Below are 26,851 nucleotides of genomic sequence, written 5' to 3' on the forward strand. Positions count from 1 at the left end.
GAAAGACTTTTTGAGATATTTGACAAACAAAAGGTGAAAGCTGAGCCGTCTTTGGCTAGAATAAAACCCATTGGTAGAAATTCAAAGGCAATTCCTACTTCATTAAAAGTAGCTTCGGATGTTACAATTTTTGAAGGAAATAATTCACGAAAAATTTCTTGGGAATTTTTGGTGGTCCCAGGCTTAGGCTATGATGTTATTCTTGGCTGGGATATATTCCGAGATAGGCTCAAATCTTGATTTCCAAACTAATACATTGACTTTCTTGAATGGTGAGAATGATAAGTCGATTAGTCTGTCATTTTCTGGAAGTATAGTAATGCCCAAGAAAATAATTGTAGACCCATTCTCAATAAAAGCGGTAGAAGTTCTTTTTAGGTCAAAAGAAGGGATGCCTTTACCGGATGGGATAACGGTCATTACAGAACCTGCTGATAAATGTTCTGAATTTTTTTATGCGGCCTCTGTAAAAGTTGTAGAGGATAAGGGGATAATTTTTATTTTTAATAATAGTGAAATTCCTTTAAAGTTGAACCGACGAGAGGTAATTGGCAGTTTTATTGAAGTGTCCGATGATGTAATTACAGCCTACAGAGCTGAAATTATTAATAATGAGGGAAGGGTTGATGAATTTGAAGATAGGACAAATATGGAAAACCCTTGGACGGATGCAAACCTTTTAGAGAAATTTGACCTAAAATATTTAAATCGAAAACCTGAGTTGTGTGAAAAATTGAAAGATTTGCTTAAAAAGTATAAAACCATATTTTCGGTCCATGCATATGATATAGGTCAGAATAGCCTGATGGAGTTTAAAATAGATATTGACAAAAGTATACCACCGCCTAAACCTAAGTCCTTTAATTTACCACTGAAAATGCAGGAGGTTCTGCAACAGCATAGTTCTGCTATGACAAAAGCAAGTATTATAAAAACCGGTAGAAGTAAATATTCCTGCCCTATATTTGTTATTGAAAAAAGCTCAGTGGGAAAAATACCCCCTAAGCAGGAGTGGACTATGGAGAATACGAGGGTTATCTATGATTGCCGGGAGATTAATAAATTAGTCAAGGACAGTGCCTGGCCCATTAGGAGGATCCAGGATGTGCTGAACCAACTTAGCTCAAAAATAAATTTTAGGATTTTTGATTTAAAACATGCCTTTTTCGATGTATCATTGACAAAGGAAAGCCAACAGTATTACTCATTAAGCGGACCAGATGGTGTACAATATGTGTATCGTAAACTACCCCAAGGTAGTAATGTGAGCCCCAAGGTGTTTTGTCAATGGGCCTCAATTTTATTTCAGTCGGAGATTTTTCATTCTATTATTTCGATGTACATTGATGATTTGGTTGTGACATCCAAGGGAGATGAAAGTGAGCATCTTCGAGATTTAGAGAAGGTCTTTTCCAGATTGTTGGAGTGTGACGTGAAGATAGGCGTAAAGAAATGCAAGTTTTTTGTAGAAAATTTTGAGCTGCTGGGTTTTTCTGTTTCTTCTCAAGGTATTTCACCTCTAGCTAATAAACTTGACAGTATCCAAAAGATAAGTAGACCGCGTAATGTCAGTGAGCTACGTAGCTTCATTGGCTTGGTCAACTGGTATAGAATATTTTACTTTAATTTTGGGGAGTTGATTTACCCTTTGAATAAGCTTTTGAGGAAAGGAGTTCCGTTTGAATGGGGCCCTGAGCAGGAAGAAAGTTTTTTAAAGTTAAAACAGGAATTAAGTAATCCAGAAACAATATTTTTGTCATTCCCAGATTACTCAAAAATCTTTTATATTGCAGTCGACACAAGTGCAATCGCTTGCGGAGCATTGCTTATGCAAAAGGATGATCTTGGTCGATTTAGACTTATATCAACCTTCAGTAAAGTTCTTTCTTTAAATTTTGGGAAAAATGGATAATATGTCAAGAGAATTGTATGGTGTTGTCCAGGCAGTTAAGTACTTTGAGTACTATATTTGGGGCAGAGAAACACATCTCTTAGTTGATTGTAAAGCTCTAACTTACTTAAGAAGGAGTAAAGATCATTCCTCTAAGCTATATAGAATAGCTTTAATCTTAGATAACTAGTTATTCCATTGGTCACATTTGCCTGGAAAATATCACCCTGTAGATTTACTATCGCGTCCGGAGGTAATTGAGGAATGTCGCCCATTAAATTTTACAGAAGAAGAAGCAGAATTTGTAGCAGCTGGTGTTGAAATAGACTATTTAGGGTTGGAATTGTCAGAGGTAGCAAAACTTCAAAGAAAAGATCCCGAATTACAGAAGGTCATCAAGTACCTTGAGTCGATAACTGAGAATTTATTAGGAACCAACGTAATGAGGCGTTGTGTCGAGAGAGATGAGGCTGGTGAAGGGGCGGACGACGGTCGACCGACGGACCAGCGGTTAACGGGTTCAGAGGATCCTGGGAAAGGAAGGTCTGAGCGGTTAACGGGTTCAGAGGATCCTGGGAAAGGAAGGTCTGAGCTCACATGGGCGAAGAGAAAGGTAGGCGGTGGATCACCGAACCTCGAAAACCCTGCAGGTTTCGTACCAGATGCAAAATAGTCGACAGGGCGGAAAAGAGTCGTGCCAGAAGTCGACAGGGCGGAAAATAGTTCCGTGCCAGAGAGGAAAATAGTCGACAGGGCGGAAAAGAGTTCCGTGCCAGGAGTCGACAGGGCGAAAAAGAGTTCCGTGCCAGGGGGAGTGACAGATAACAATTTTGTGTCTTGGCTGTTGAAAATTTTTGACAGCCTGTTTCTGAAGGAAGGTGTTCTTTATTGTTATCCGCTAGGAGGCGTTGGCAAGGACCAAGGGTACCCTAGAACAGCTAAAATAGTCTTGCCAAGTGTCCTGGTAGATTCGGCAATAAAACTGGCTCATGATCACTTACTCATTGGTGGTCACATGTCTATGAAGATGACATTAGATCGAGTGAGCCGTATCTTTGTATTTGATAGAATGAGTGCAAGAGTTCGAGTGTATTGCGAGAACTGTAATTTGTGCTTGCGTAGGAATAAAATGCATCAGAAAGTCAAACCTAAGTTAGGAAAAAATGAAGAGCCGAAATACCCATTCCGTGTGTTTAAACTTTTGGTTGTTCAAAATTGTCTTGAGCAACCAGTAATAACAAATAAATCAATATCGGAGGAATCAAGAATTGTAGAATTGGAGTTAGAGAATTGTGGGCATAGGAGAATCGACTCAACATCATCTGTATGCCATCTTCCAGTGGAGACTCCAGTAGTAACTTCTGAAATAATGGAGGATAGCTCCGTTTCTCGCGAATAACCTGAGGTTCAAATGGAGCCTAGTCTAGTTAGTGTAGAAGTAGATAAAGGAGAAATAGAGGTTAAGGCAGGCTCGAGTGGAGAATCAAGTAGTCTTAGGAGAAGCAATAGGAAAACAAGAAATAAACTTCCAGGTTATTATAGAGAGTATTGAAACAATTATAGAGATAAGTAGAGTAAGATGATTGTAGAGATTAGTATGTTATTGCAGTACAAACGGTGTTGGGAATTGATGTTAAGTGAAAATGAGGATGTAGCTGGGTTTTATGCTGATTAACTGGACAGGAGAAATGCTTTCTTTGAAATAGGAAAAATAGAAAGATAAAAATGACAAGCGAAAGATGTTTGACCAACCTTTTTCAAATGATATATTTACTTTCTTTTGATATCTTATGGATAGTAAAATAACCGAATAATTTGGAAAAAAAAAAAAGAATTAAAGCTTTGGTAAAGGGAAAATAAAAGAAAATCTCATTGTTTCTGTAGAATATTATAATGTTTGATTTAGTTGTATGTTCAAATTTAAATTGTTTAAAAAGATATTCTGACAATTTGTAAATTTTTCTAATAAGTGTAGCTATGTGAATTTTATGCAAAATTAGTATGACAATATAAACTGAAATGAAAGTGTCGATTGGGAAAATATTTTCTGGTGTCTTGTTGATTAAGTTTTAGTGTCAGTATTTTATTTTATGTTCTTGTTAAGTGTACCTTTGTTTGAGGATAGAAAATCGTTTTTTTTTTTGGAAAAAAAAAAGATTTTGAAAACCCCGGGGAAAATCTGTAAAATTTTGAAATAGGTTTTTATTGGTTAAAACCAATAATTAAGATTCTAAATATATGTCGGAGATTCGTATGTGTAATCTTTCACATGGTCACTTCAACCCGGAATAACCCCACAATCTAAAATGCAAACATTGCAAATTGTCAACAATCAACAACCCCACTTCTTAGAAATTCTCTTTATCAGGGGTTTACAGTTTGTCAAGTGGCCAGATGTGTATCCGAATTTGGGTTACCAATTTGGATTATTTGAGCAGTTCGAATTCTGTATCTGTCCTAGTCATATGTACATTCACTGTATTATATGTATGAATAAACATTTTATACTCTAAACATAATCTATGTGATGGTTAGAGGTTCTAGACATCCTCCACCGGTAGAACCCAGATAATAGGCCAACGCTACCATAAGGCCCTAAAGAGAAGAAGTCTCACTGTACAGAGAAGTAGATAATTCACAGAGAAGTGAACACAGAAAGTTTACAGTGCAAAAAATGAAAAATTTGCTCCGGATATTTTGACTGTTACCTGGGGACAAAGGGCATAGAAATATTTTTTTTTTAGCCTCTTTACCATCTTAGGTTTATCCATACTCGAAAGCTTTCAAGTTTCTTTTGGTTCTTTCAAAATTACGACGTTTTTATGGCGGTAACATATTTCAATTAATGTTGCAATACTGAACCAGGAAGATGAATCATTACTACTAATAACTCACTGCAGCACCAAGCCGTCTGAATCCAAAACAGCGGCGCTGCTCTTCCTCCTCCATTCCAATCTATTCAAAGCCTCCATCTTTACACCTTCCCGAGAACCCCCCGTTTCCCTTATATTTTTCCTTACGACATCCTCCCACCCCATTTGAGGGTGACCTGCTGTTCGTTTGCCCCAGGCCGGTTGCCCAGCAAGGGCGATCTTGGTCAATCTGTTATCCTTCATCCGCAGAACCTGTCCTAGCCATCGCAACCTTTTTCTCATTATAGCCCAAGGAAGTGGGATTGACCCATATTTTTCGTAAAGCTTACTATTTTTGATACGGTCAGTCAGTCGGGTGCCCGAAACAATCCGTTGGCAATTTCTCTGGAAAACATCTAGCAAATCTTCGTCTATTTTTCAGAGCATTCATGTTTCAGAACCATACTTGACCACTGAAAATGAATTAGCTAAACTAATATTTAAATTTGACAGTGCTTTCCCCCCGAAAAAATGTTTAGTAGAAGAATCTAATAATTCCCAGTTCTTGAACCGTTTGGTGCCATCTATTTTGTGCTTATTTTTTTGCTAATTCCCATTCCTTTTTTTCCAATTTGGCTCCCGCTACTATCAAAAACTACAAATGGATGTCTTTTTAATTACAACGGAATTTCTGATTTTCCTTGTTTTTGGAGATATATATGTTTGTTACGAACAATCAGATCTAATTTTCACTGCCCTTAGTACTTTAACTGGAAATTGCCTGGCCAAGTTTGAGGTTCTCTTTACAACTCGTTCGGGTTGTGAAAGTAACTTCCAACGTAAAGAAAGGTACTTGTGCATTATAGCGACCCCACTCAAGAACTGAAGTTAGGTTAATCCTAATGAGATACACTAAAATATGATGGAGCTATGATACTTTATGAACAAAATTATGGAGACTACAGAAGAAAATTATAGAAAGCAGGCATACTACATGGCTTAGTTGCAGGGGCGTCCCGAGGCTCATTTTATTGGGGGACGATCTTCGTCAATTTTACCGAATCGCTACCTAATTTATGCCGAATTTTCTGCAGAAATCAAGAATTTTGCTAAATTTCTGCCGATTTTGCAAAACTTCTGCCAAATTTTTGCCTTCAAAACAAATGAGTATAATATCAAAAGAGTATAAATTCGTGTTGTGTCCACTGATAGGAGTGAATCTCCAGCATTTCTATTGTGGGGGGGGGGGGGAAGAGGTGTCCGTATCTAGATAGTCAAGGGGCATGGGATATAAAATATTTTTTTCTCCACATTATTGAGGGAGCAACTGCCCCCCCAACGACACCCCTGCCCACTGAAGCACTTTTTTGTTTCTGGAAACACCCCCTTATCCTGGAAAAACCTAATTGCCTCTTCTTCAGTCCTTGGTAAATCCCAAATCTTCATTTTAACATCAATGGTCAGACACTATTCTCTATCACTACACATAACATGTCACAAACTAAATGAATTTCATCCATTGTCGGAGAAACCAGTTCTATTAAGATCAAGAATTTGAGTGGGGTCGCTATAATACACATGTGCCAAAAAAAGATAAAGAAAAGACAAGACCAGGAAAATGATGGAGATTTACGAAGCAAACATTTTTAAGAAGTTTGGGTGTTTTGACCAAACAGTATTTCCAATGTAATTCGTTTCTTAGCTTATTACTGCCTAGCTATGCTTCGACACGGCTAAGGCCTTTTCCACTAACGAACACAATTGTAAAATCACAATGTGCATTGTAATTCTGCCGCTCTAGGTCATAAATAATCCAGATCATGAAAACAATGTTCCTCTGGCAATCAGGACCGTTAGTTCATAATCTAGGTTGTGATTTCAATAACGGCGCTCAAAAAGAAAATTTTTATTATTCATTTTGCCTGGTCGTCGGTTTAACAACAACCTTGTTGTTCGAGTTTGCAATTCGACAATCATGTTTTATAAACTCCTTTGTTAAACTGTTAATGCAAAATCGATCTTGTTTTCATAATCTGGTTATGTTATGGTTGTTATGATCTCATTGTAATCTGGTTGTTATGGTTTGATTCTTATTTGTCTGAAAGTGTTATTTCTACTTATTTTTGAAATGATACTTCTAATAATTGAATATTTTAAATCTTATTATAAAAGTACTAAATATTTTCGAATTCGGAAAAAAACAACCACAGGTTCTTTTGTGATAAGAAATTTCGCTCCCTGCGTATGGGATATAATACCGGCTGCGATAGAAAAGCAATTCATCAGGTAGCCTTCAAGGCCACAGCCAAAAGCTTTTTTCTTGCAAAAGAATAGAATTTATGTGTGTGTTTTATGTAAGTAGGGTGGTTGTTGTATATGTGTGGATTTAGTATTGTTACCATGTAGAATAATGTAAAATAATATTATTTTTTTGAATATCTAGAATAGAAGATTCCCACTTGCTCCCAACAATTCCTTAGTGGTTTCCTTAGCAGGTGCAACAAAAATGCTCAGTATTTTTGTTTGTTAAATAAACTTATTTATCTATCTAATTTTGCATTTTTCTAGTTCCTCAACCACCTTCAGTTTAAACATCCCCCATTTCCTCTCTCCCTTAAAGCTCCAAACTTTGTTTCAATCTTTTGGTATGACCTCTTTCATCCTATTTAAGGACGCCATAGTCCAAGATGAATTGCAAAAAAATACAATTATACATCTGTAAAATGTGACCTAACAATCTCAGCTTGCCATTCGTTTTAGATCTAGACACCAAGGCCGTATCCAGGGGGGGGAGGTTACCTGGTTTGAACCCCCCCCCCCCCCGAAATTTTTGACCGACTCAAAAATAAGTCGAAAATTAGTAAAACCTAGGTAAAAATCAGTAAAATTAGTCGAAAAATGAGTCAAAAATTAGTAACCCCCCCCCCCAAAAAAAAGGTCAAAAATTAGTACAACCCCCCCTGAACAAAAATCCTGGATACAGCCCTGCTAGACACTATCCTTGAATTTTTCCACATTTCTCGAATTTTTCCTCGATTCAAGAAATTACCAATAGAAAATTGGTTTCTCCGGAATCTTACCAAAACAAACTTTCATAGACACCCAAACGCTAACACACACAAACAAAAAAAACAAACAAAAAAAACGAATCGTCATTTTCCTTATCGTTTCTTATCGCGGAAATTTTGGCAAATTCTTTTTTTTTGGGGAAGTTCGAGCTAGTGGAAACAATGGCACTAATCTAGATACAGGCAATTTAAACAGAACAATTTTGTATAGATCTTCCTGTCAAACCAGGAGAGTTGCTTTCAAATCCTTAGGACAGAATTAAAACAGAAAAATAATTTTGAAACTCACTCTAATAGCAATCTTCGATTATAATCGTATTCCTGTCTATTTTGGCTACTGCTGTATTGTAGCTACTGTCTCAAATCAGTACCAAATAAATATACAAAAAAACGTAAGAATACAAGATATTTTGTATCACGACCAAAGTCGTATCCAGGGGGAGGAGGTTGACCCTCCTAGAGAAAAAAATTGTCCGACTCTAGAAACTAAAATGCAAATATAAACAATTTATTGATGCATTTTCAATTTAATTTTGCCCCCCCCCCTCACAAAAAAATCTTGGCTACAGCTTTGATTACGACATATTCAAAGCCAAATCCGCTAACTCCAATAGTTAGATTTGATAAACTGTGCCAAAGCAATTAATTGATGAACAGTTTGATTATTCATTTTTTTTCAACAATTAATTTATTCAATATAGATTTTTCCTTTTTAAGTAGTTTTGCCGATAAGTATATTTTCCAATCTAGAAATCTTACAATAGTATTTGTTCAAAAAAGATTTCCAATAAGGGAATCTTAAACCAAAGATTTTTTTCCGAAAAATATTTTTTCCAACAAATACATTTTCCTACTGGGATTTGTTCCAAAAAAGGACTTTTTCCAGCAAGGAAATTTTATAACATGATATTTTTTCCCAACAAGGAAAACAAGAAATGGTATCTTGTATAAAAAATCTTTGTTTTAGAAACCAATTTGACTAACTCTATCCTAAAATGATATTGAAATTTAATAATAGTTTATAATTGAGAGATTCAAATTGTTTTATAAGTCAAAATATAAATAAATAAAAAAACATGTGATCAAAACTTACAATATGTATTCTTTCCTAATTTCCCCGTTTCCTTTTTGTCGATTTGACTGATATTGAAAATGACTTGATCAAATTAAACTAAACCGTCTTAAACTAACTTAGGACCAAAGTAAGCCTTCTAACGCTAAAAAAAAATCTGCGATTGCACCAATGGCGATGCTCAGGGGCAGAATGTTTGGGGGTGTACCGACAAAACTTGGTTTCCGTCGTTGGTGTTGTATGCTCAACCACCGCTGTTACCATGTCAACCATGCTACCATGTCAAAGATAGTAAGTAATTTAGTAGAGACCTACTTTCAATTTTACCAAAATGTACCTTTCTCTGAGATTTAGATTATGAAACGCAGGGTTGCATCCGCAGTCTGGATTGTTAGAGTTCAACGTTTTTATTGAAAAATCAGCCAAAAATTTATATTGCCGATAGCCAAAGGATCATAGATTTTAATTTCATTGTCGCGAGACAATGAAAACTGCTAATGATGCTCTATTGCGTCTGCTTTTTTTTTGCGTCGTGTAAAACAAACAAAATTCGATAAGAGCATAGCAAACAGCACATTTCCGCTGAAATTAAAATTAATGTCAATGCCTCCAAAATTTATTATAATTCTCACGACTACTAAAGTGTCAGTTGCAAATAATAAGACCACAAATAATGAGTAATGATGTGAATGGTCTGTGAATGACAAAGAACAAGGAACTATTATAAATTTTTTAATTCATTGGCGAAAAAAGTGCCGAAAATGAGACTTTTTAGTCGGGACCAAGTCTCCCCTCGGTTTTTTCTTCCCAGCTATTGAAATCTAGTTCTTAAATACTTACACAAATAAAGGTTATTTCGCTATAGCTTAAAGCACTTTTTTTAAATAGAGGGTTACGCGGTCTACTAGGTTACTTTTTGCACACTAAAGATATCAAGCCGTGGAGCCGAAGCAAGTCTGAGGCAAGGCCGTATTCGGGAGGGGGTGGGGATTAGGGGGTTTACCCCCCCTGAAATTTTTGTCCGACTCAGTGTAAACAAATTTGTTATGTGTTCTTTGTTTTTTTTGTGACCCCCCCCCTCCAGAAAAAATCCTTTTGTACCCCCCCCCCCCTAGAAAACTTAAAACTTTAAAGAGCATAGAAAACTTAAAAGAGCAGAAACTGGTGATAGTTTAGGAAAAAATCAACAATGTCATCTAACGTTCCGTGACTTTGTTTGACCCAAAGACTGATAGTTCAATTGAAACAAATTACTTAAATAGACAAGAAAATCTTCACCAATAGGCAATTAACATGTAAATACAAAATTCTTCCAACGTTCGGGGACAACGAATCAGGGGTGTCAATTGGAGCTGGCATGTTGCCGTACTATATTATGAAATTTAGCTCTTTCTCTGGTATGTTTACTAAAAAATTCTTTTTTTCTTGGTATTTTCACTGAAAAATTAAAAATAAACAAATCCCCCCCCGTTTAGATTTTGAAATAAATTGATCTCCCCCTCCTCCCGTATTTTCGTGAATTGGTGCCACTGACCCTAATGCTGTCGAAGTTTCAACGTCATTTTCGCAAAATAATATATTTAGAGAAAAAAACACATCGAGCAATTATATTGAATTTAATTAAACTTTAAACTTTATTAAAAAAAACACCGTTTATTAATTTAACCAGTAGGAGCCCAAGAAGAAACAAAGCTCTGAGGACGGACCGCTAAACAATCAATATCAATAAATTCAATTAAATAAGTAAAACAAGTATATATATGTATATATAATATATAAATAAAACACGCATCAAAAATCAATCTATCTCGTCAAAAAAAAAGAAGAGAGAAATGGGCATATAGGTAGATTCTTACATATAAATGCCCCTGAGATTCGTCCAAAGGACTTCCTTCCCGTAAACCCCACGTAAAAATACTCTTATCCCCTTTCCCCTCCCTGCATTAGTCTATGGGTTGGACTTTTCTATGACTAGAAACGTATATCACTCCTAGTAGTCAGTCCGCTGTATCAATTGCTGCTACATTTGTGAAATTCCTTAAGTGTAATCCCTAACTTTAAAGTGTAAATCATCAAGACTTTTTTTCCAGGCGCCACTTTTGATTTTGTGCGACTGTCCTAGTAAAAATTATCATGAGTAATGCTGACAACCCCCATGCTTTCTCAAGACTAGGACATAATTTGTAATAGTATTAGTCTAAGAGTGAAAGTTTGGTCGACACATCCTCTTCCCTTTAAAACTTTATCTTAAGCATCTGTAAGACTAAAAAGTATCATCATACCTGTGTTATTTCTGGCATCTCTTGCACCCCAGACAAAATCTTGATTAGCACCCCCAACCCTGTCTCCCAAAAAATTTCAGCCCATATTTTAATTTATAAACAAAATTTTCATTTATTAACAACGTTTTCCATTTGTTTAAATCTGACTTTTGTTACTTTAGTCTCTGCAAAATTATTAATTATTTCATCACAATTGATTACTTCTAATTCTCCGTATTCTACGCTCATTTAAGTTTGATAAACAACCGCTAATTACTGCCTCTCTCATTACTAACCGCTAATAAACAACCGCTAATTACTGCGCATCAAATAATATTTGATGCGCAACTCTTACGTTTGCGAAGACCCCTTCATCTCTATATTGCACAATTAATTCTAAAAAAAATAAAATAAATTAAATTGGGGATACTTACTTTTATTTTCAAGAAACGGGGATGAAGAAATGAAAAAAAGAAGAAGAAAAATTGCGGATTCAATTTGCTTATACTTGCTGCCAACTGCGCCATCTACTTTATTTTAATAAAAATAAAATTTCAAAAAAAGAAAAAAATGTTATATATACTATATGCGATAGTAAATAATCGGATTAACGACGCTTCTTGACTACTAAGGTCCCTGCGTCGGTGCTGCAGTGTGTTCCTAAAGCCGGGTTCGATCTCTGGGTACAGTATTACCAAGGTAAGGTCAAACCCATTGTGCCACTGCAGGACAAAAAAAGAAGAAGGGGAAAAAAAAATTACAAAATGATTATAACCATTTTTTATTTGAAATTTGGGCCTCTAAAATTTCTGCTCCCGGAGCAAGTGCCACCTTTGCCCTCCTTAAAGCCTCCTCTGCATCATACTAAGTTCTTTGCTTCCTACAGAAACTAAGCTAATACCTCTATAATTACCACACTCACTCTTATCACCTTTCTTATAGAGGAAAGTGTTTAAGAATCGCAAAAGACCTTAAGGGATATGTTCGCTTCGAATGAAAATTTTATTACAATCTTGCAGCTCTAACTTGCACAAAAAAGAACAAAATACTTATATCGTTGGGTTCGTTAGTTTCAGATCTATCCCCTCACTTCACATCTTGAGCAAAATCTGTTGAAAGGAGGGAGGGGGGACAGGGAAAGAGGGAACTTAAAAATATGGGGGGACCCATGACCCCCGGCCCCCCTGGATTCGCCAGTGGCTAGAATTATGATTCTACTTTGACTTTTTTAAGGTGGATCCTAAGTGTTTCAGAATCGCAAAAACCCTTAAGGAATATGTTCGCTCCGAATGGAAATTTTACTACAATCTTGAAGATCTAACTTGCACAAAATGGACAAAATACTTGTATCATTGGATTGATTAGTCTCAGATCTATCCATTCACAAGCCAGAATTCTGATTTTACTTTCACTTTTTCTAGTGTAGATTCTAAACTTGCTTAAAAAATAGGGAAATTGTCCTTTTTTCAACAATTTTCAACGCATTATCAATCTACAATTCGGCAGATTCACCAAAATACAATTCGGCAGATTCACCAAGCCAGAATCAGGGGCCGATCTTGAGCAAAATCTGTTGAAGGGAAGGGGGACAGGGAAAGAGGGAACCTAAAAAATATTGGGGGACCCAGGACCCCCGGCCGCACTGGATCCACCAGTGGCCAGGATTATGATTCTACTTTGACTTTTCTAAGGTAGATTTTAAAGTGTTTAAGAATCGCAAAAACCCTTAAGGAATATGTTCGCTCCGAATGGAAATTTTATCACAATCTTGAAGATCTAACTTGCACAAAAAGGACAAAATACTTGTATCATTGGATTCATTAGTTTCAGATCTATCCATTCACAAGCCAGAATTATGATTTTACTTTCACTTCTTCTAGGGTAGATTTTAAACTTGCTTAAGAACTAGGGAAATTGTCCTTTTTTTCAACAATTTTCAACGTATTATCAATTTAAATAATCCTGTACACCAAATTTCAAAGATATAATTTGGTAGATTTACCAAGCCAGAATTATGATTCTACTTTGACTTTCTAGGGTAGATTCTAAACTTGCTAAAAAAAATAGGGGCGACGTATTTTCAATCTAAAAATCCATGTACAGCAATCTTCAAAAATATAATTCGGCAGATCGATATAGTTGAATGTCAGCTATGGAATGATATCCAAATTGTCTTTTTTCGTTGATATATGAAGACCATAGGAGATCAGAAAAATAACATACATAAAATTACCCAAGGAACATAAACCTTAATTAGCCGTAGGAAATAAAAACTTACTTATAAGGCTCCCGATAATCTTCCATTGGCAATGATATTAAAACTTTTGGTATAGAACTGCCGCCCACCCGGACACCACTATGGGGCTATGCACACAAAAAAAAGTAACGGAACAAACATTTATTTTGATAAAACAGAATTGTCTAAATAAAATATGTAAGAAAATACGATATAAAATGAATTGTGAGAAAATCATAAATACGCTTAATAGAGTAAATAGGCACTTAGGCTAAAAATGGATATAAAATGACATACATGCTTAGAAGAAAAAGATATCCGAAACAAAGTAGACAATAGAAAGGAGAAAAACAAGCTCGAGAATAAATGTTAAAAGTTTCATTTACGAGATGAGTAGTCAATTCTTTGTTTTAAAATAATATTTAAATAATAATTATTGTTTAATTTGAAAGATAATTAAGAATTAAATATTTAAATTATAACTAGTTATAAATATTATAATTATAATAACTGTTATAATAATTTTAAAATAACATTTTATACATATTGAGATTGAAACTCCTAGCTTTTAAATACAATGGGAACAAAAAATAACTTGGAAAAACACTGAAGAGTAAATAGAATCAAATTAAAGGGCTAATAAGGGCTTCAAAGTTGCACAACCGGTTTTCCGAGATTTTCTTCCGTTAGAAAACTAAAGCGACTGCTTTGCTGGATACCAACGGCAGAATCGATAAGACTAATTTCCTCAGGTCTCCTGAAAAATGAAAAAAAATACTAAAAAATACTACTACTAACAACTTATGAGATCGAAGAGACGCCTGAGATCAACACAATTGCAAACATAAAACTGATAACATCATTCCTAGCTTCTAACAAAGCTTGCTCAAAGCTTTTACCTTTCAACTAGTAAAAAACTGGAGCTGCGGGGGATCGAACCCCGGGCCTTTCACATGCAAAGCGAACGCTCTACCACTGAGCTACAGCCCCTTGTAATATGATGTAAGCAAAATATATGTAGAGTATATAAGAATATAAATAATAAATTCGACCTTGTCAACACATCAGCGGCGTAATTTACTATGCGTTGACTGATGTGTTGACTAGATCGAATTTATTACTTATATTCTCTTATATATTCTTTTGCACTATATTCTTTAGGTACTGTTCAATTAGCTGGAACCCACGCGATATATTGTATAGGGAAGTTGCTTAAGAAACTAGTCAAATGGGTGTCTTTCAACAGAGAATTGAACTGCAAACCGTGGTTTTTCATTGCGTTTACAATATTTAAACTTTTATTTTGTTGGGGTTTAGGGGAAAAAAGGTACCTAGGTTAGGTTACAAATTTAATATATGCTATGTTTTACCCCTCATCCCCTAATGTGCAAATATATAGCTCAAATTTGGGTAAATTTCTACCAAATCATTTTATTGAGTTAGGAATAAAGTGAATACACCATTCGATGCCTTTTTTTATGCTGATTACGAATATAGGCTACTAATCATTTATATTGGAAATGAATTTCAGCCCCCTATATATGCCAATTCACGGTATAGCTTATATTTCTACATTTGGGGGGTGGGGGCAAATTTTGTTTCTGATTTAAATGGGAGGTCAGTTTAAACTTTACCCCCCCACCCCCTAATGTCGAAATGTATACCCGGAAGTGGCATATAGAGGGGGGGGGGGCTAAAATTCATTTCCGATAGAAATGATTATTATATTCGTAATCAGCATAAAAAAAGGCATCGAATGGTGTATTCACTTTATTCGTAACTCAATAATATGATTTGGTAGAAATTTACCCAAATTTGTTTCTAAACTATTATATTTTCATCATATTTTATTTCATTAGCATTAACCAAACTTGACTTCTTGCGTGGGTTCCAGCTAATTGAACAGGACCATCCTTTATACTTTTTTTATTTTAAACGCATCAAACATAAGTTTTTATGCATTTTATTACGTTTTTACAAGTCAAACATTTCCACCCCTCATTGGGCCTTCGGGTAAATACAGTCAGTTCTGGTTCTTTTGTTGCCCCTTAGGGCGTCTGATCGACATTTTGAGGTACGTATTTTGAACTTTCTCTTTGGCAACTCAATTTTGCGTGTGGGGGAATTTTCTGTGTGTGGGGGGGGGGGAGGGATCTTCCACGGCGGAACTGTTCGTGGGGAGAATTTTCCTGGGGGGGGGGGTAAACGACAGCTTCCGTCTTGGAGAAATTCAGCCTTAGCAACTTTGGTCACGCTATATAATACGGCGGAAATTAGATACGAAACTGTATTATTTATTAGATGCGAACTGTAATGAATGGCATTACACACTTGCTTCAACAGATGGTTTAAGTGTATGCGCGTTTTCAGCCTTCCGATTTGCTGCGGTCTTTGATTTTACCTTTTTTCAATTGTAATAAATTTATTATCGCTTATAAAAACTAAAATAAAGTAAATATTTTTATAGCAACTATAGTTATGAGACAAAAGAATATAGGCAACTGAAGAGAAATAAGACATGGCTTCCATAGGAGGGACATCAGCTGGTGTAGTACAATTGTGAATTGATTACCACAATTGTGATACAAGGGCTCCAATTAGCAGTGGCTGCATTTCGTGAACTGAAGCTACAATTACTTGAAGATAGACCCTCTAAGTTTTTTTTTCTTTTTAATCAACAGTTAGGCTTCAATTTTAATATAAAACTCAAGTTTGTCCTCTTTAGTCTGTTTTTATAAATTGAAATTTATAAAAATTGTCATTTTAAATTTTGCCCCAGCAAAGCCTGTAGCAAAACTTTATCTCTTTCAATTGGTTATCTGTAAGTTCTAACCAATCTAATCCGAGCTAATATTCTAGCTTATCCACATTCTCCCCCAGCCTATTAATAAGAAACCCAAATAATTCTCCCCAAACTTCCCTAAGGTCTTGGCGCGTCTTTCTCCGTACCCTTCTGGAAAATAAAAAGGACATTTTTAAAACATGCAATGACTTCAGCAAGATTATATACCGCCATTTTAACGTCTGCCGCTTCTCAGATTCTAGTCGTAATTTCAATCCTTGCATCCTACTCTTTAATGCCCATGCCTTTCCACCATCAACTTTTCTACAGATTGAAAAAGTCGAATGTGATACGTATCATCGTATGGAGGACATGCATATGAATCGAAAACATGATCGAACTCCCACGGCCTCAAGCATTCCCAACAGGATCCATGACCACATTTGCAAATCATCTTATTGAAGCCTTCTGCTCTTGAAACCGTTCCAAAGCACTTAAAACAGGTCATGGTCTTCCGTCTCTTCCAGGCTAGGGTTTCTGCATCGTCTTCGAAACCCGCCATAAAGCGGAATATGGAACAAGGTATATCGACAAAAAATAAACCTTACATCATTTTTTTCAACCAGATCTGCAAATTTTAATTTTTTTCGATGCGTAGTTGTTACGATCTATGTCATTTCTGTTTAATTTTGACGACGAAACAATAAAAGTGTCTTTGACATCATTCCCCCCCCATATCTGCCAATTTTTGTTTTTTTTGACGCTGCGTTGTCATGATCTATGTCATTTCTACTTCTTTTTGATGATGAAACAAAGTTTCTTTGAAATTATATATTTTTCCACCAGATCTACCAATTTTTGTTTTTTCGACGGTGTCGAAGTAAGAAGTTTTCGAAATTTTTGACGTGGTAAAACAATCCTTTGCATCATTTTTGTCCAACAGATCTGCCAAATTTTGGGAGGAAAAATTCAAGCTGTATGCTTCCAACTGTTTCTCATAAAACAGGTAATAAAGAATCTTTTTTGGCAAGTTCAAACTCTTCATGCATCCATATAAGCATACTCTCAAAGGATCAGTATCTTCCCTGATTTTATTTGGACATGTTTCTTTTAATATTTTTCATTGTGCAAAAGGGCATTATTTTTCTTCTAATTTTGGCTTTTATTGGTTTGTTTTGACGTTGACTCTCGCGTTGTTTGGTTTTCTTTATTGTTTTTTATTGTTTTGTTTTAGACGTTGACTCTCCGCGTTGTTTGGTTTTCTTTATTGTTTTTTATTGTTTTGTTTTTGACGTTGACTCTCCGCGTTGTTTGGTTTTATTTATTTTTTTATTATTGGTCTTTTTTTTACGTTGTCTCTCCGCGGTGTTTTGTTTTCTTTTTTGTTTTATTATTGGTCTGTTTTTGCCGTTGACTCTCCGGGTTGTTTGGTTTTCTTTATTTTTTTCTTATTTGTCTGTTTTTGACGTTGACTCTCCGCGTTGTTTGGTTTTATTTATTGTTTTCTTATTGGTTTGTTTTTTGACGTTGACTCTCCGCGTTGTTTTTTTTTTATTGTTTTATTATTGGTTTGTTTTTGACGTTGACTCTCCGCGTTGTTTGGTTTTATTTATTGTTTATTATTGGTTTGTTTTTTACGTTGACTCTCCGCGTTGTTTGGTTTTCTTTATTGTTTTCTTATTTGTCTGTTTTTGACGTTGACTCTCCACGTTGTTTGGTTTTATTTTTTTTTTTCTTTTTTGTCTGTTTTTTGAAGTTGATTCTCCGAGTTTTTTGGTTTTCTTTATTGTTTTCTTATTGTTCTGTTTTTGACGTTTACTCTCAACTTTTTTTGGTTTTCTTTATTTTTTTATTTTTGGTCTGTTTTTTGACGTTGATTCTCCGCTTTGTTTGTTTTTATTGATTGTTTTCTTTTGTGTCCTTTTCTTAAGTTTACTCTCCGCTTTTTTTGGTTTTCTTATTGTTTTTTATTGGTTTGTTTTTTGACGTTTACTCTCCGCGTGGTTTGTTTTTATTGATTTTTTTCTTATTAGTCTGTTTTTGACGTTGACTCTCAGCGTTGTTTGGTTTTCTTTATTGTTTTTTATTGGTTTGTTTTTTTACGTTGACTCTCCGCGTTGTTTGGTTTTCTTTATTGTTTTATTTTTGTTCTTTTTTTGACGTTGACTCTCCGCGTTGTTTGGTTTTCTTATTTTTTTATTATTGGTTTGTTTTTTGACGTTGACTCTCCGCGTTGTTTGGTTTTCTTTATTTTTTTATTATTGGTTTGTTTTTGACGTTGACTCTCCGCGTTGTTTGGTTTTCTTTATTGTTTTCTTATTGGTTTGTTTTTGACGTTGACTCTCCGCGTTGTTTGGTTTTCTTTATTGTTTTGTTATTGGTTAGTTTTTGACGGTTAATCTCCGCGTTGTTTGGTTTTCTTTATTGTTTTTTATTTGTTTGTTTTTGACGTTGTCTCTCCGCGTTGTTTTGTTTTGTTTATTGTTTTGTTATTGGTTTTTTTTTGACGTTGACTCTCCGCGTTGTTTGGTTTTCTTTATTGTTTTTTATTTGTTTGTTTTTTGCCGTTGACTCTCCGCGTTGTTTGGTTTTATTGATTGTTTTCTTATTGGTTTGTTTTTGACGTTGATTCTCTGCGTTGTTTGGTTTTCTTTATTGTTTTTTATTGGTTTTTTTTTTGACGTTGTCTCTCCGCGTTTTTTGGTTTTATTTATTGTTTTATTATTGGTCTTTTTTTGACGTTGTCTCTCCGCGGTGTTTGGTTTTCTTTATTGTTTTTTATTGGTTTGTTTTTTACGTTGAGTCTCTGCGTTGTTTGGTTTTGTTTATTGTTTTGTTATTGGTTTTTTTTTGACGTTGACTCTCCGTGTTGTTTGGTTTTCTTTATTGTTTTCTTATTGGTTTTTTTTTGACGTTGACTCTCCGCGTTGTTTTGTTTTATTTATTTTTTTCTTATTTGTTTTTTTTTTACGTTGAATCTCCGCGTTTTTTGGTTTTATTTATTTTTTTTTTTTTGTTTTTTTTTTTTCGTTGACTCTTCGCGTTGTTTGTTTTTATTTTTTTTTTTATTTTTGGTTTTTTTTTTTACGTTGACTCTCCGCGTTGTTTGGTTTTCTTTATTGTTTTTTATTGTTCTTTTTTTGACGTTTACTCTCAGCGTTGTTTGGTTTTCTTTATTGTTTTATAATTGTTCGGTTTTTGAAGTTTACTCTCCTCTTTTTTTGGTTTTATTTATTGTTTTTTTTTTTGTCTGTTTTTGACGTTGATTCTCTGCGTTGTTTGGTTTTCTTTATTGTTTTCTTATTGGTTTGTTTTTGACGTTGACTCTCCGCGTTGTTTGGTTTTCTTTATTGTTTTTTATTGGTTTGTTTTTTGACGTTGACTCTCCGCGTTGTTTGGTTTTCTTTATTGTTTTCTTATTGATTTGTTTTTGACGTTGACTCTCCGCGTTGTTTGGTTTTCTTTATTGTTTTCTTATTGGTTTGTTTTTGACGTTGACTCTCCGCGTTGTTTGGTTTTCTTTATTGTTTTTTATTGGTTTGTTTTTGACGTTGACTATCCGCGTTGTTTTGTTTTCTTTATTGTTTATTTTTGTTCGTTTGTTTTTGACGTTGACTCTCCGCGTTGTTTGGTTTTCTTTATTGTTTTTTATTGTTTTGTTTTTGACGTCGACTCTCCGCGTTGTTTGGCTTTCTTTATTGTTTTTTTTATTCCTTTGTTTTTGAGGTTGACTCTCCGCGTTGTTTGGTATTCTTTATCTAAACACATTTTTTGGCATTTTCCTTGAAATGTTTCTTTTTGCGCTGAAGAAGGGAGGCAGTTGTCCCCTCGAAATATTCGCTTGGTTTTTCAGTATTTTCGTTGGCCTTCAAACACCCCATTTTTGATCGTTTTCCTATATAATTTTTTATTAGAGGGGTGGGGGTGGGTATTGCGAATGATTCTTAATTTCTTGACGAAAGATGAAAATGTGAGCTCTCGTCTTTAAGGAGGAGAGGATGGTTGAATGTTTAAGAGGAATTCACTTCAATTTTTGGCACAATTCTAGAAGAGAGGCTGTTTGCTATCTTGGAATGTAGTTGATTTACGTGAAAATCTAAATTATACCCTGGAAAAGTCTTTCAAAGTGTCTATCTCTGCACAATCCCTCTCCAAAGGGCACTGACCTTTAATGGCGTTGGTGGCATAAAATTGAAACTTTCAGAAATAACTCTACAGCATAAATGACGTCCAAAAAAGTATTTTTCAGCTTCATATCTTTGCTAAATCCAAACAAAAATAGACGAGAACTTCTTAAATATCACCGAATTTTAACATAAGTTTTCATGCCTTAAAAGTAAAAGTGAACTTCGGAGCTAAGACTTTACGAGCTATGCACGACCAAACTACGGTCATGGATGAATGCCTTGAAATCCCATCAGCCTAAGGCAGCTGCAATGCTACTTCCAACTTCGAATTTGTCAAAGCTGTAAGACCCAGCCAAACGACGATAGTAAAAAAAATCATGAAAAAAAGACAAAAATCGTGTTATTTCATACAGGACCCCAATAATAACAGATCAACATATCCGCACCTCTGCGCAACCCTGCACACACAATGCAACTTGATCTTATTCTAGTGTACTCTCTTAATTCAGTGTTTGGAGATATAACAAGGGGAAAGTAACAATATCAAAATTTTACACGGCCATCATCAAGTAATTCGAAATCTGGGCGTTTAATGCAGGGAAATTAACAATATCAAAAGTTTGCACGACCATCATCAATTAACTAATAGCACTACCTACCTAGCTATAGAGGACATAGACTTTCATGAGGAGACAGAGGGGGAGGGGTTTTAACTTTCCAGCTAAATCTAAGAGTTTAATAGTTTAATAATTCTATAATTTAAATAATTAAATAGTTTTATAATTTAAATAATTTAAATAATTTAATAACTTATTTTAAATAAATAATTTAAATAATATATTTTAAATAATTCAATAATTTAAATTAATAATAATTTAATAATTTTTTAATTATAATAATTTAATAAGAGTTTAATAAGTTAGCTTTCTAGCTATATCTAAAGAGTTCACCATTTTCTCTGGAATTTTCAATATGTTTAGATAGTTCAGCCTTTTATACATCCTTGCGTGTATACAGAACCTTTTTGTTCCAATTCTTTAAAAATGACCCCTTAATCACAAAGGCCGTTATCTAGAATAAATAGCTCTTATGAAAGTACTAAAAAATCTTTGGCTTAAAGAGCGAGGTACTGACTAGGGGGTGAACCCAATCATACACGTAATATTTTCTGTTCGTTTTAAGTTTTGATGTTACTCCTTATTTTCAGTTGGAAAACTTGTTTTTTAATATTTAATTTCTGATCTTTTTTTAAATAATGCTGGGAAATCCGGCGCCCCCTTCATAGCAATTTCCCTTCCCCCATGAAAACTTCCTTCACGGAAAGATCCTCCCACATATATATAGCGTATATATGCGTATATATATGCATATATATGTGTATATATAGAACCTTGCGTATATACACAACCTTCGTAGTCCGAGTTTCTTACATTACTGCTACCCTACATAAAAAAAATTTGACTTACTGGCCCCTCTTTCTTGACAACGCCCCAGCAATGGTGGCTCGTATCATATCTTTTGCAGCTAGTTTCCACACCTAGAAAAAAAAAAGTGTAAATAAAAGCAGGTGTTTCCAATTCTTTGCGCAGACAGCCTTGGTTGTGCGAAAAAAGGCTTTTGAGGGAGGGCTTATTTTAGAAAGGATTTGAAATTTGTTTATACAACTAACTAATAGGGTATACCCATATATAAGGAAGTTACCTAGGACAGTTTTATCCGTGCCCTTTTTTCTATAAATAGAGGATACTCTAATCAAGAGGATTCTGAGGGTACACAATGTTTCGAAGCCTTAAAAGGTTAATGAGAGAGGAGAGTGACATTAACTGATATTTTTTTTTTAATTCTATTTTTCTGATATTTGAAAAAACGAAAGAAAAGCTATTGACGTACTGTTCCCTGAGACGAACTTGTTTTGTACATAAAGAATTCGATTAATCGAGAATGTTATAATACACAAAGTGGCTTAGACTCACTTCTTAATAACTAAATAGCCAAAGATAGATTTTCGTGACTATTACTGATTAAAAACAATTTAATATGCATTTTCATTTCCATTCGTCTTTATTATCGTCTCCATTAGAGAAAAAAAAGGAAAAAAGATTTTAACAATGGGCATCTTAGGTTTTGTACAAAACAGTTATTGGGGTATAGGGTATAGGGGTATAGCTGCATAAGACAGTCTTGTTGCTCCTGTTTTTTTTCCTGCCAAGATAATATTCTAGTCAAGAAAAATTTTCCGAATATAAAAAGCCGTAAGTAAAGAGGAGAGGGTGATTTTTAACAGTCAATTCTTTTTATCCCGTTTTTTTATATTCCAAAAATGGATAAAAATAACTATTGGTTTATAGTAAGCACGCAAGAGGATTTTTTTCGGACTCGGCCCAATAATAACAAATAATATCAGGGGGGTGGGGGGGGGGGTGGTTGGTGGTGGAATACCTTTTTTTTATAATTTGGAATAGAAGTGCCTAGAAATTAAATAAAATTTTGCCTTTCAGGGGGAGGGCGTCGATGTGTATCTACTGCATATGACCTGGTCTATAGCTACCCAAAATAGCCTTACCCCTTATTTTATTCATAGACGTAGAGAGCACTTTAGTCGAGAACGTATATGAACAACTTGGGCTCAAACTGTAGGCTGTGTGAAGAGTGTGGTTCAATCCCGCTTTCTAGGGCTATAATGATAGAAAGGCTAAGATAGATAGGGCACGTTCCGCGGATGAAGGATGACAGCTTGCCAAAGATTGTCCTTTTCGGCCAACCGTCCAGGGCTAAACGGAAAGAAGGTCGTCCACGGTTGGAGGGAGAGGATGTCGTAAAGAAAGATTTAAAGGAAATGGGAACTTCCTGGGAGGATGTAAAGAGGGAGGATTTGAACAGATAGTGATGGAGCAGGAGGAGCGTACCTAGCTGTATTAGCCTCAAGCGGATTGGTACTGCAGTGAGTTGTTAGTAGTAGTAGTATTGGTTCACAATATCGGCTAAACTGGCTTATATACATGGTCGCTTAGATTGACTTCTTAGAGACTAAAAGAAAAGATTAAATTATCATTTCGAAAGACAGCTAAACCCGTTATTTTTTATTCTCTATCTCCTCCAAACATTTTCATCTCATAAATACAGAAATGCCTTCATCCGTGTTCTTGTTAGGGTTAGTTTGTTTTTTTCTTATCACTATGAATAAAAAATCACAAAAGAAAAATTACAGCAAAAACGGTTCTTCAGCCAGTTGAAAAGACAAGAGCAAAATAACAGTAATGTTTGACCTGCATCAAAACACGGAGTCTTCGGCACGGATGATAGCCAAGAAACGGAAACGACAATAAGTCAAAACGTAGAACAAGAAGAACAAGACAAAAAAAGAAATAAGGAAGAAAAAAGAAAAAAAACAAGAATTGGAGATTGAAAAGATAATAATAAAATAACAGAAGATTCACCACTTTCTAAATGTGACAGAAATTACTCAAATTGCAAATTTTTTTAACATACGGATTTGGAGCGGTATGTGTGTGTGTGTGTGTGTGTGTGTGTGTGTGGGGGGGAGGGGGGGGGGTAACTGTTGCAATACTTCTTTCCGGTATTTCTTCCTCTTACTGTGTTTGTTCTATCCCAATTGATTGGTAGAACGGGCCTCAATTAGTGATACCGAAAGGAAGAAAAAGAAGAAGAAGAAAAAATTGGAGCGAAAAAAAGACAAACAAAGACCAGAAAGTAGCAATATAATTTTTACTCACCCCCCCCCCACCCCACCGAAATATGCATTTAAAAAAATATAAAATTTGAGTTATCACTATCGGTTCTCGGCGTTAACCCCCCTCCCCCCCCCGTCGGAAAATAAGGCTTTCCAAATATGAGAATTTTATTTGAGTTTTTTTTTTAATTTTCCGTAGGGAGAAGAAATTTTGGTACTTATGTCTTATACGCTAGTCACAAAAGTTTACGCTGTGTAACACTTGAGCACAAACCGTTTTTTTCGTTAGTTTCTTTCAACTTAGCACGAGACAAGACAAAGACAAGTGACAGAATAGATGGTAAATGTATAATTTGGGCTATATATTTGCATATTAGGGGGGGGGGGGAAAAGTATAGCGGGTCTGCATGCAAAATGCAGACCCGAGGTTTATTTTTTCCGAGTTCCCATGAGGTTTATTTTTTATTTATTTATATGATTGCATTTTTTTCAATATATACGTAGTAAGTGAGTAAAATATTGAGTCCTGCCGCAAACAAATCTGGATAAATTTTCACGCGGTAGGTCTGTTTGATATGATTTTTTTGTCAATATTGGTCTTTAATAAAAATGAATTTCTCTCTCTAAAAAAAATGTGTTAGGTACAATTATTCTGCATATTATGAAGTAAGAATTGTTTTCTTGCTTACCAAATAATTTACCCCCCCCCTTATGTGCAAATATATAGCGGGGTAAGTGGGGTGAGTATTCAGATTCTGAAAAAGACTAATACACACATTACTTACTTCTTTTGGCAGGAACCAGACGAAGAATTGCCCTGCCTGGCACTAATGGACTTTGGAATTACGTCCGACCACTGCTTCGATCTGTCGGTTGCAGCTTCCCCAGTGATCTTCAGCTAATCTCTATCCCATATCCTACAATGCCTACGCATGGTACTACTGGCTCGCAGATTAGGACGTTTCGACATATCTTACCTTTGGGTCCGCGTAAGGTGTGGCCAAGAAGTTTGATGCGACGTCTTTTGATCATAGAGGATAGCTCTTCAGTCTCCTCCATAGTTCTTCTCTGACAAGGGAACCAAAAGCAGCATGATATCAACGAAAGCAATAAGTAATAGTAGGTGATACCTGTTGTACTGTTGGTGGATGAGCCGGATCGGAAGTGACTGCTCCAGACAGCCCCTCCCTGGTCTGTAGCCTACCTGTTCAGGACGGATTAGTTTGTTACGCACATCATTAAATCTATTCAAGAGAACGACGCAGAAGATTTTCATTGCATGGTCAATTAATGAAATGCCTCAGTAATTTCCGCAAACAATCTTGTCCCCTTTTTTGTAGACTGGAACGAGGACTGATACTTTTCAGTCTTTTGGGAAAACTTTTGTTGTCTAAACCTGTACAAACACGTCGGTTAGGCGGCATAATAGGGTTGGCTAAGCCTTGTACGTTTCACAAGGGATTCCATCATCTCTTGATATATTTTTACTCTTCATACACTTAAGTGCTTTTAGTACTTCCACGATACTCGATGGGTCCAGATTAATCGTGTAATTCCCTAGCAGTACCCGAGAAAGGAGGCAGATCACGCGAGGCTTTGATGGGGTTCAGTAGCTCAGAGAAGTGTTCTCGCCAGCGTTCCAATTGTTCTTCTTCGGATCGGATGATTGCCCTGCACTTGTCTTTCAGCGTATCAGCTGTTGAAGGGGCTTTTCCCGTTGCTTCTTTTAGCAGTTCAAACACTTTCTCGCTATTATGATGTTTAGCCGCATGCTCGAGCTCATTTGAATCTTTGACAAGTATTGTTCTCGGCCCTATATATACATTCCTGGAACTTTTTTAGGGTTTCTTGGACACTTCTATTTATTTTCAGACTTTAGAAATTATTAATGAACTTAATTAATACAAATTAATAACAGTTGATACAATTAAACTAATACAAATATCAAATTAATTACCTTTACTAAAATCGCCTCAACGCCCCGTATTTCTATATGTGTGCCATCTGTCTCAAATAAAGACTCAAAGGAATAACCAGTTACTCTCAAATGGGAAACCAAAAAGTTAGCCAGAGTTCTATCTTCACCAGATAATGTTTCAACAACTTCTGAAGCCTCATTTCTTGTACAAATTTGAACTAGAAAATAAAAAAAATACAATAAGTCAAAAATTCTTTTAATTTCTATGAAGGTAATTAACAGTGCCATAAGAGTTCACCAATAGAGATACGTTGGCCATGTACTACCGAATGCTGCACTCCACTGACAACCGTCGGGTACACGCCGTAGATGGAGACACCGTAACACTATGCACCGAACACAGCAGACAGATCTGCGGAACTTAAACACCCCAATCCTCAGTGGGAGGAAATACTGGCAGTAGCAAAATTGTGGGAAGATTAGCAGCTCCTTCTTAATGACCTGGGTGTCTCTTGAGGTACAGGGGGTCTAAGGTAAGGTAATTAACGTTGCTTATTACATACAGCCTATATAGGGAACAGGCTTTATATAGCCTAAAAACATATATACTCCAGGATATCATTTTGAAGCTCTCTCAGAGCCAATGTGGATCCCGAAAAATTTAACGTGTTGAATAAGGACATGTAAGCGCTACGTTACTTCTTTTCACGCTGATTTGAAAGCATGTATATTTAGAATTGGGTAGATTTTGGGTAAGACTAGGGAGGCACACAAAATAATTGGGTGGAACATAGTAGGGAGGATTTTATTTAGGGGGTGGGGCAAGTTTGCCACAGGCAAAACAGTAGGCAAGTTATCCAGAAACATTTGACAATACTGAAAGGGAGATTTCGAAGGGTAATATTCTTGTCCTTGAAAAACTGATAAATCTAAAAACATCGTATTTATTTCGA

At 35.5% G+C, this 26,851-nt stretch overlaps 1 protein-coding gene and 1 non-coding gene across 2 annotated transcripts in view; both read right to left on the reverse strand.

Moving 5' to 3' along the window:
- Nucleotides 1-13,533: 13,533 nt before the first annotated feature.
- Nucleotides 13,534-26,851, reverse strand: part of LOC148942589 (uncharacterized) — a 76,237-nt gene continuing 62,919 nt past the window's right edge. The window contains exons 10-12 of the mRNA XM_089102138.1: nucleotides 25,938-26,116; nucleotides 21,756-21,826; nucleotides 13,534-14,137 (exon numbers count right to left, since the gene is read on the reverse strand). Coding sequence (XP_088958264.1) covers nucleotides 14,029-14,137; nucleotides 21,756-21,826; nucleotides 25,938-26,116 — 359 coding nt within the window. The 3' untranslated portion in view covers nucleotides 13,534-14,028. The remainder of the gene's footprint in view (nucleotides 14,138-21,755; nucleotides 21,827-25,937; nucleotides 26,117-26,851) is intronic.
- Nucleotides 14,299-14,370, reverse strand: TRNAA-UGC (transfer RNA alanine (anticodon UGC)). Its single transcript has one exon. It is a non-coding gene; the product is annotated as a tRNA-Ala (tRNA).

Source organism: Artemia sp. Qi Xiang Cuo, chromosome 16 (genome assembly GCF_049724085.1).
Source record: "Artemia sp. Qi Xiang Cuo chromosome 16, ASM4972408v1, whole genome shotgun sequence".
NCBI classification, from domain to species: domain Eukaryota; kingdom Metazoa; phylum Arthropoda; class Branchiopoda; order Anostraca; family Artemiidae; genus Artemia; species Artemia sp. Qi Xiang Cuo.